This window comes from Lactuca sativa, chromosome 9, assembly GCF_002870075.4.
Source record: "Lactuca sativa cultivar Salinas chromosome 9, Lsat_Salinas_v11, whole genome shotgun sequence".
Taxonomy (NCBI): Eukaryota; Viridiplantae; Streptophyta; class Magnoliopsida; order Asterales; family Asteraceae; genus Lactuca; species Lactuca sativa.
The window spans coordinates 111,034,128-111,044,618 of record NC_056631.2 but is presented as its reverse complement, the minus strand read 5'-3'; the positions used below and the strand labels follow the sequence as shown (position 1 = coordinate 111,044,618).

Sequence of the window (10,491 nt, the reverse complement as noted above, 5' to 3'; positions counted from 1 at the left end):
GACTCGTCACCCATTTGTCATCTATGGTTCTTTACATAACACTATAAGTCACTACCACCTAGTTCACATAACCCATGACCCATCTGTCATCCATAGGTCTTAACATGACACCATAAGCCGCTACCACCCAATATAGATATAGATGACCCATAGCTAGTGAACCCTAACCTATTGTCACTTTTTATCAATGGGTCGTAATTTTCAATTCTTTAAACTCAAAATATGTCCTTTATACAAAAAAAATGTTATTTCCTTTTGTTCTTTATGCACATTAATACGAAAATTACCCTTTCTATCTCGCTGCAACTACTTTAAAAAATTTGCGCTTATGTGTATTTAACAGTTTGAATTTTTCATTACTGGAGATACAAAAAAATTTGGAAGTCCTTTCCCTCCAACCTACACACGTTAAGTCTTTATAGGGTCAGTTACCTTATTAGAAATAGGGATTACATTTTTTTCATCATCTCCGGCGTCTCATTGATCCAAATCTACATTTCTTCATTATGTTTGTACATTGACATTGGCGATAAATGTTTTCGGCCATCTAAAATTTATTTTTGTTTACTATTATTGTGATCATCGTTTCTTGTTCTTCGATCAACATGATCTTATCATATACAATAAATTGGTATTGTCGACTTCTCAAAATCATAGACCACATCCAATGCACCTACATCTACTACCAAAACCACAAAACCTATATTATCGACACCATCCTCAGCACCGACATCGATCACTACCACATCCTCAATACCTACATATACAACCAAAAGTTCAACACCTACATCATCGACACCATCCTCAACACCTACATATATAACCAAAACTGAGTACCTACATCATCGACATTATCCTCATCATCGACATCGACTACCACATTATCAACACCTTCATCTACTACCACAACATCAGTACTTTCATTGACACCGGTACCATCAACACCTACAGTAACTACCACATGTTCCTTACCTAAACCAACTACTGCATCCTCAACAGGTACATCTATCCCAACACATACCCTAGAATCCACCCCATCACCAACACTAACAACCTTAACTACATCCACAACAAATGGTAATGGATCTATTGTTGAAACTATAAGCAGACAAAGCAATATCGCTACTTATGGACTAGATGGAGGTTTAAATATTGATGTTTGGAAAAAAAATGTGAGTTAGCGATCATACCTTACATCAGTTTTTCAATATCTAATCTCCTGGTCTACACTTACATATGAATTCAAAACTGAAACTATCATATTATTCGCACGATGTTGCAACCAGGCCCGTGTGCTAGCTATATTAGTAAATCCTTTCTTCAAAGAGTAGATGTAGAAGGATACACTTAAGGAAAATTAAGCAAAAAAATGTTGGAATTATATTGGGAAGAGTTCAAGGTAGTTAATTATATGTTTTAAATTATTATTTTGGTAAACATTTACATTGATGCGTAGAAAAACTATTGTTGGGATGAAGTAAAAGGCACACAAGTGAGGAAAGCTTGGGAAAGTAAAGCAACACAAAGTTATGCCCAATATCTCTACAACATGCGAAAACATAAACAAAAACATAACTAGCAGGAAACCACCTAATATCACACAAGAATTCTGGAGCTCCTAGCAAGCAAAATGGAATACAGATGAATAAAAGCAAAAATCCGATCAGAAGAAGATCAATAGGTGTAATGGGGAGGCTGATGGAATACCACAACCTACCCATAATGCTGGATCTGCTTCTCATTTGAAGGTTACTTGATTTGGTGACATTTTTTTAATGGTTCATCAAAATTGGCATGTTTATCATTGTTGTGTATATATATTTTATATTTTATCGTATTTATGTAAAAGAGAAAATTAGTATATGATCCACCACATAGTGAATTGTTCTTCTATACACATACGGGGAATGACAATCGAGTCACATTTACAAATGAAAAAGATAGAAAAATTCATGTAACATTCATTTCCGTGAAACATTTTATATTGTAAACTTCATGTTATTCATAAATTTGATATCTTTTTAAATTATTATTATTTTATAGACGGCCTTTACATAGAAAAAAGAAGAGTTGGAATTGGCTCATATGCAAAGGTGGTTCCCATTATTAATGGTACAATAGAAGTATCTAATTACCTTCTGGAAAAAAAATGTTGAACTGGAAGAATTGTGGGAGCTTCTTAATCAACAAAAAGAGCAAAATGAAGAACTTTAGGAGATAATGAATGCCAAAGATAACCAAGACAAAAAAAAGAATTGAGCAACTTAATAAACAACTACAATCAGCAATGGCTTTTATTAATGTTTTTAAAGACTTCCAAACTAGTATATCATAAAGTGTTAATTTGTTTATTGCAAAGTTTGTATTTTAGATTAGCCATTTTTCATGTTCGATGTAATAAATATTTATTAATGATATATTTTTTTTAATTTATTTATTAGTAAAAAATAACTTGGATTTATTTTGTAAATTAATTATCTATCTGTAGCTGTCTAGCTTTGCAACGAAAATATCCATACGTAATTTGCTATGGAATCTATTATAGAATATAGACCATGGATTTTGCTAGGGATTCATCACCACAAATTTAGCTAGGGATTCATCACCATATATTTTTCTAGGGATTCATTACAACGGATTTAGCTACAGATTCATCACCATGGATTTTGTTAGGGATTCATCACAACAGAATTAGCTAGGGATTTATCCGGATTTTGCTAGGGATTAATCACCACATATTTAACTAGGGATTCAACACCATAGAATTTACTACGGATCCACTACAACGGAATTTGTGACGGAAGAACTACTACATAATTCGCAATGAAATCCTACTACAAAATACATGACAAAATACAATATACAACATACTTCATTCTGTTGTCACATTTGCGACGGAATTGTTGTTTCCGTTGCAAACCCTTGCTACGGGGTTTTTAGGGACGAAAATGGGTTGTTTAAAATTCTATCGATATTCGAATTTTGCAATGAAATTTGAATTTTTTGCAACAGATTCCTTCTCTAGCAAATATCAACTTCTTCTTGTAGTGATATTTTTAAGATCTTAAAAAAATGTCTCTTCTATAGTCATCGTTTTGTCTAGGTTGATTGGATAAACAACCCAATATCCTTAGATACATAAAGCCATATCCATCTTTGAGTTCCTTCATCATCTTCTTTAAGCTCTTCTTTATGTTCATACATGCTTCGCGATCCTCAACAAGAGAATATAAGTTGTGTTTCTTGATGAGTTGCAATTCATTCAACAAATTGTCGAGGTAATAAAGATTCTCCTTTCTTGCACTCAATCAATTCCCGCTATAATTCATGAAATTCGATTTCTAGATTTATATTTAGGGTTTTCATGTGTCTACATATGAATACATGAACTTCTGGGATTTTATAGATGAATACATATATACACACATGAACTTCAACATGGGAACACATGAACTCAATTTTTGCAGATAAATACACGAGAACTTTAGGGTTTTTTTTTATCAAATGAGTACATACACACAAACGAACTAGAAAAACAACTGACCCATAAAAACCATCTCCTGAAAAGATCATGTTTCGTCGAAAAATTATGAATGTCAGAAACGATAACGGAGTCTCATCGGAATTGTAAATAATGCCGGAAACCGGCTAAACCCGCACCAAACGTTCATAAAGATTGATTGTGAATAAGATAACAAATTTAATGGGTAGGTACAGACAAATAAAAATAAAAATCAAAATCAAAAAATAAAAAAAGATAAATATATATAAATCAAAAAATATCTTATCTTTTTAAGTTATTTAATAATATTTATTTTGTGATAATTTTTCAAAACTTATAATTTTACGGTACCTACAAATTTTTAGAACCCGTATATAAATATTTATAATATTGTTATATGTTTATAAAATAGTTTATGAAAAGACGTTTTGGAGGATATATAATTTCTTTTCAAAAAATTATCTTTTAATTTTTATTTATGTTTCTTATAAGAAAAGGCCAGTGAATGACACCCCACCCCACAACTTGTTCATACACAGCTTCTTCTTGCTTGGTTGTATAAAAGTCACTCAGATTTTGAGAAAGACACAACAACAAAATTAATTTTCCCCTCTCTCCTTTCTCCATTCGTCAGCTTCAAGATTTTTCTTTTTATCTCAAAGACCCACAAAACAATATTCTAGATTTTGCTTCAATTTCTTCGAAGTTATGAAGAGGAACTTCGGTTGCTCTGATTCATTGACTCATTTTCTCTCACACCCACTTGAAGGTATTCATCGATGGCAGATTCTTATTTGCAGAATATAATAGTATAATCCAGAGCAATTATGCGTTACTTACTTGTATATCATGATTCATGCATTAAAAGTTACACCTTGTTCTTGATACGTCAATTTTCTTGTGCTTTTGTAAAAAAGAAATGGTCTTCTGCATCATCTTTATGCAGTTCTTTAACATTTCTACTATTTTATATTGAGAAAGATCTTGAATTTTACACTCTCTTTTCTTTTTCTTTCTGAATTTGAATTTCAAGAAACCATAATTCCATATCTTATCATAAGGGGTAAAATTTGAGTTTGGAAATTCCACCTGATCTCTTTGATATTCGAAAATCGTTTGAAACAAATTTATCTTGTTGACTGTGTCATGTTCTTAAGTTGAAATTATCTTTGATCTTTGGCTTAAACCAAATATTCTTTGCTGAATTTTACTTTTGAAAGGTGGATAGATTGAGGTTAAAATAGTCAGAGCTAGAGTTTTTTTAGTTAAAAAATAATGTTCTTCTCTTGTTCATGACTCAGGGGAGATGAAAGCTGAAGAAGAGTGCCTTTACAATGGAGAATTTCAGTCAATGGTAGACGGCAGCGGCAGTGGCAGTGGCGGCGGCGATGGTGAAGATTACGGTGGAGAAGAAACAGGACAATTTAGTGACAAAAAGAGAAGATTAAGTAATCATCAAGTGAAATCCTTGGAGAAAATATTTGAAGTTGATAACAAACTTGACCCAGAAAGGAAAGTGAAAGTGGCGCAAGATTTGGGTTTGCAACCACGGCAGGTGGCGATTTGGTTCCAGAACCGCCGTGCACGGTGGAAGACAAAACAGTTGGAGAGAGATTACAATCTTCTTAAGTCTAATTATGATGCTCTTAAGCATAATTATCATAAGCTTGAGCAAGAGAAAGAAAGCATAATCAATGAGGTAATTTAATCACTCGCACAAATCTTTATTTTTTTATCTATTTATTAATTATTTATTTAAATTATTTTTTTTAATTATATGCTGTAAAGTTGAAAATCACATCAAGGCCGGTTCCATTTTAGAAATTGTGTTGAAATAAAAAGTGATTGTATAATTCGTTTGTAATTACATCAAAACTATGTTATTATATAAAATTAATTAACAATCTGAAATATATTTATATTTAACCTTAAAAATATTCACAAATGAGATTGTTTATAAGTTAAAACAGATAATTAATATTTATCATGAAAATTACTCTAACTTATTTTTTAGTTAGTAGAAGAAAATTGTATTAGAATTAATTATGTAACTTGTTTATCATAAATATTGATTTAATCTTTGAAACCTCATTTATAAACATCGATTTCATTTCTTCCATTTTTTTGCAGTTGATAGAGCTAAAAGCAAAGCTTCACGAGGAAACAACCGAAAGAAATGATGAGTTCGAGAACAAAGAAAATATTTTGTTCTTGGGATCTGATCCGACGAATACAAACCATGAAATATACACAAGTTTAAACTACGAAAAAACTCGAAAATCACTAGACTTAAAAGATGGATTTTCTGATAGCGATTCAAGTGGGGTTTTAAACGAAGAAAACATGAATGTTAGCAACGCTAATGGAAGTTCGTTGCTAAATATAGCAACTTTTGGGCTCTCTTCTATTTGTTCATCGTCAGCTACGAATTCAAATCATACAGAACATATAGATCCTACAAGGACATATCAAGAACAATCAGATCCGTATTTAGTAAGTAATGTTGAGGATGAATCATGCAACATTTTTTTGGTCGATCAAGCCCCTAACCTTTGTTGGTACTTTCGGGATCACACAAACTAGTGATTAAATGGGTTTATATAGTTTGTAGTTTAAGTACGAAGAAGCTTATGAAAATGAATAATTATATAATATTTTGAAATTTTTATGAAATATATTAAAATTGTGACAGCGATAATACGACAGGGCATATATATGTTTTACTAATAAATATGTTAAAAAGGCATGCCGTTTTTAATTCTCATACAATGGTAAGACAATGTGTTGTGGTCACCCACACCGCGGGTGCGGCCCAAAGGCCCAAAGATGGTCCCGTGATTCGGAGATCCTATCGTGACATTAGTTCCGATGGCTTTCAACTAAATTGAATTTCTTTTAACAAAATGTAAATACATACTTAGTTTCCAATAATATTAAACAACCATTTTACTCTGAGTTTCAAACATAAGTTTATATAAGTTATATAATTTAAAGATGGAATCGTCTTAATTCGTTATCATCTTCATCCCTCCATTTGATGATGGGTCATAACACCGTTTGCCACAACAATCGTAGAAGAAACAACCGACATTTTGGCTGATGAGGCTGAATGTTCATGCGATAGTTCATGATTCGAAAAAAGAGTGTAAATTATTTAGATAGGCATTGATACACTCCATTACAAAAATGTACGTCCACACTTGGTTAAATAGCAAATATAATTGTTCTTATTTCATGGGATGAGTATTTATAAATGCATAGGGAAAAACTAGATGAGAAAGTATTTATATTTTTATGAAGGTGTCGTTAATGGTTATGGAAAAACAACAGTTATGTAAACTGTTGAATGCGAATTGAGTACTCCTTCACAAGCTCTATATATACTTTAATGATAAACATGATCTAAAACTTTAAGCTTTTTGTGACTCAGAATGGGCAAGTTTTCCCATATTCCTCTTAAATGTGACAACATAGCTGCTATCTACATTGCTACTAACCCTGTCTTTCACGAAAGGACTAAACCAATCGAGATCAACTATCACATTGTAAGGGAGAAGATTCAAGAAGGATTAGTTCAATTGTAAGATGTTGATACTAAGAGCATCCACAATGGTGAGTTCAATGGAAAAGTTGAATGAGGTGGCAAATCCATATGTCATTCAATGGATGAAAATCAACCATTGTGAGATACCACCTTGGCATTTAATGGATTTGGAGTTCAATGGTCATTGAACTCTTCAATGGGAAAAAGGAAAGTTTTAATTCATAAATATTTACTATAAATTGCATTTTGTAACATTCTATTGAACTTTGTAGAGTTCAATGCATTGTAGAGAAAAATATAATAGAGTTGTATGGATTGTAAAATGATGATGTGTCAATCCATTGACCTCTATGGAGTTCAATACATTGTGGATGCCCTAATAACCAGTTGGCTGATATTCTAACAAAACATCTTCATCGATCAAAACATTCAGAAGCTACAATCAAGCTTGGGTTACGCAATGCTCACCAGCATGAAGGGGGATGTTACCATACTTAGTTGGATGATTAGAAGTATGGTCAAGTTGTTAAACAGTTGTTAAGACATATCTGTTATGAGTTAGTTAGCATAAGGGTATTTTAGTCGTTTATACTACTTATTCAGTTAGATAGTTATTTGATGAGTATATAGTGTAGATTGTATTATGTAATTGGTTAATCAATGAATGAATAATTTCATTCTCAATCAATTTCTTATTTCCAGATTAACAATTCTTGTTTTGCGAAAGTATGATTGCTTGTGCCAACAATCGAATTTTACATGCATTCCTTTTTTGCATCTACATGTACAACATTATGAAGCTTATATTAAATCAAATGTAACTAGTGATTATTAATTTTCAACATTCGAATTTTACATGCATTCCTTTTTTGCATCTTTTATGGAGTCGCTGAAAAACCATAAGTTAAAAGGTGCATAGGAGGGAAATGAAGGTGGCATGAGGTTATTGAGTCTCCAGGAATTTAAGATCAGGACCATAAGATGTTTTGTGATGTGGTTTAAATTGGTGCTAAATAATAAGATTAATAATGATAATAAAGGATAAAATTGTTATTTTAAATTGGTGCGAAATAATAAGGGTAATAATCATAATAAAGGACAAATTTGTTATTTTATATATAAATATTATCTTTTGGTAATTAATTAAAAAAGAATGTCATGGATTGGTAAAATATTTTTTGAAAGTGCTATCAGTTGGTACAAAACTCAACATATAGCTAGGTATGTTTCTTACTAAGGATATGATTTATTTTTACTATTTCATCTATGACTATGAGCCTTATTTAATGGATGTCGAGGGATATCCAATGCATGGAATTTGAGACAAGTATTTAATACAAATGAGACGTTCTACATTTGTCTTTCTACAATCGATCCAACAAAATTATGATTATACTTAAAGCTAAATGTTTAAAATTAAAAAGAAGCCCTCAAATTATCTTCATTTAGTATTTAACTTCAACTTAATATTTATCACATTTAATTATTATAATATTTTCTATAATTAATACTTTAATTAAGTTTTTATATGTATCCTTAAACACATATTAGAAAATCCCTATTTTACGATCGAAGATACTTAATGAACTAAGAATATGGGTGACCTCCATTTGTAGCATTATTTTAAACTTTGTACGCTTTTCTTTACATGCAAAAAGAAATTATACTTTTTTTAAATGGAGTATACTTTTTCCCCTATAATGTATAAAAAAACATTACTTTACTAAAATAGTGGTTAGATGAATGATTGCATCTTTAAATCTCGAGGTACGATAACAACAAAAGTAATTTTTCAAAAAGAGATTACGATTAGTTATAAAATCTCATCTAATCGTTGCTAAAATATATATGTGGTTAAAGTAATTTTTTTTCAATTCTGCTAGTTTAAAAAAATTATTCACTTATAATAATAAATCTTGTTTTATATTTTAATGGCACTCTTATAAAAATAGATAGTATCTTAGTAATCAAATATTGCAATAAAAAATTAGATATCATAATAAACAAATCGATCGATAAAATATATTACGATTTTTTGCATTTAAACCTACGAAAATCAATATATATATATATATATATATATATATATATATATATATATATATATATATATATATATATATATATATATATATATAATAACAAAAGATAACATCAACAAGATTTATATTTTTATATTTTCATTTTCTAATAAATATACCCAAATTATAAATATTAAATAGGAGAACAGCTAATGCTATGCTATAAATTAAGCAATAGCAATAAAAAGTATTATATATAGAATCAAGACTATAGAGTATGATAGTGGGGTCACCAACTCATCACAAAACCATATATTATATTAACTCTAGTTAAATATTTAATATGTGGGGTTGCTTTTCCTAATCAACCCATGTGGTGGGTGAAAAAGAAAGACCATAGTGCTTTAATGTATAGCCTAGCTCCCATAGTGGCTTCAATTTCATTTTCATTCCATGCTACAAACATTGTCTGTATTCATGCATGTTAAATGTGGTTATTTAATTTGTCTTTTCTCATTTCATTGATACAATATCTCTTGGATAAATCCAGAAAAAACAAAAGCTATTGTAAGTAATATATTGAGTATTAGAAATACAGGCATTATAGTCATTATCCTATTGAGTAAATAGTTTATTCAAATCCAAATTAAGCTATTGTATCTTTAATAGGTTTTATTTTGGAAATGATAGTATATTTTAGTATGACGTAAGAAGATAGATATTGTAACATAAAATGAACTATAACCAAATTCGAAAAGAAAAAACAGAAAAAAAAAACCCTTAAAAACAATATATAATTATATAAGCAATTAATAAAATGTTTGAACCCTAAAAACCAATAAGTAATAATGATCATCATTTTTCATTTAATTTTATTATTTTTTTATTTGTGAATTTTTATTTATTGTTTAAAAATCTATCAGACATTAATAATTTCTTACACTCTAATCAATATCGATATATTTTTAAGACTAAAGAATCTTTGTTAGAATGTTATATGTAATATTCTAATATGATTATTTTGTCATTAAATCATATTGATATTGTTATATAATAATTATAAAATAAAATATATTAACATTAATAATTTTGATAAAATGTGTAGATAATGAAACATCTTTTTAAGGTTAAATTCAATAAAGTATGAATTATCGATTTAATTTTTAACCTTTTATGTGTTTCTTATCTAAATCACTTCGTAGACATGTAGATATTTGGCATATACGGCATCCAACGTCTCAAGGTTTCCGACTTCAAGCTTTGAAGAAAACACTCATAAAAAGGAAAAAGTTTTGTTCGGAAACAAGAGCGTTTAGATTTTTGCGTAAACAAAACCCTCTGAATAAAAAACTACATGATGAAGTTTTTAACAAAACGCTCTAAAATCAAACGTTACATGTTAATTGCTAGTTGTTACGAGCTAG

General features: G+C 30.0%; 1 protein-coding gene across 1 annotated transcript; it reads left to right on the top strand.

The window, feature by feature from the left end:
* Positions 1-4,031: 4,031 nt before the first annotated feature.
* LOC111918299 (homeobox-leucine zipper protein ATHB-16) lies at positions 4,032-6,200 on the top strand. Its single transcript, XM_023913982.3, has 3 exons — positions 4,032-4,271; positions 4,804-5,201; positions 5,633-6,200. Exons 1-3 carry the CDS (start codon positions 4,211-4,213, stop codon positions 6,083-6,085), a joined length of 912 nt encoding a protein of 303 aa, XP_023769750.1. The 5' UTR covers positions 4,032-4,210; the 3' UTR covers positions 6,086-6,200.
* The last annotated feature ends 4,291 nt before the right edge of the window (positions 6,201-10,491 follow it).

Coding starts and splice junctions, on each gene's coding strand:
- LOC111918299 (XM_023913982.3), top strand. CDS start 4,211: ATGAAGAGGAACTTCGGTTGCTCTGATTCATTGACTCATTTTCTCTCA. Junction 4,272..4,803: donor TCTCTCACACCCACTTGAAG/GTATTCATCGAT, acceptor TTCATGACTCAG/GGGAGATGAAAGCTGAAGAA. Junction 5,202..5,632: donor AAGAAAGCATAATCAATGAG/GTAATTTAATCA, acceptor ATTTTTTTGCAG/TTGATAGAGCTAAAAGCAAA.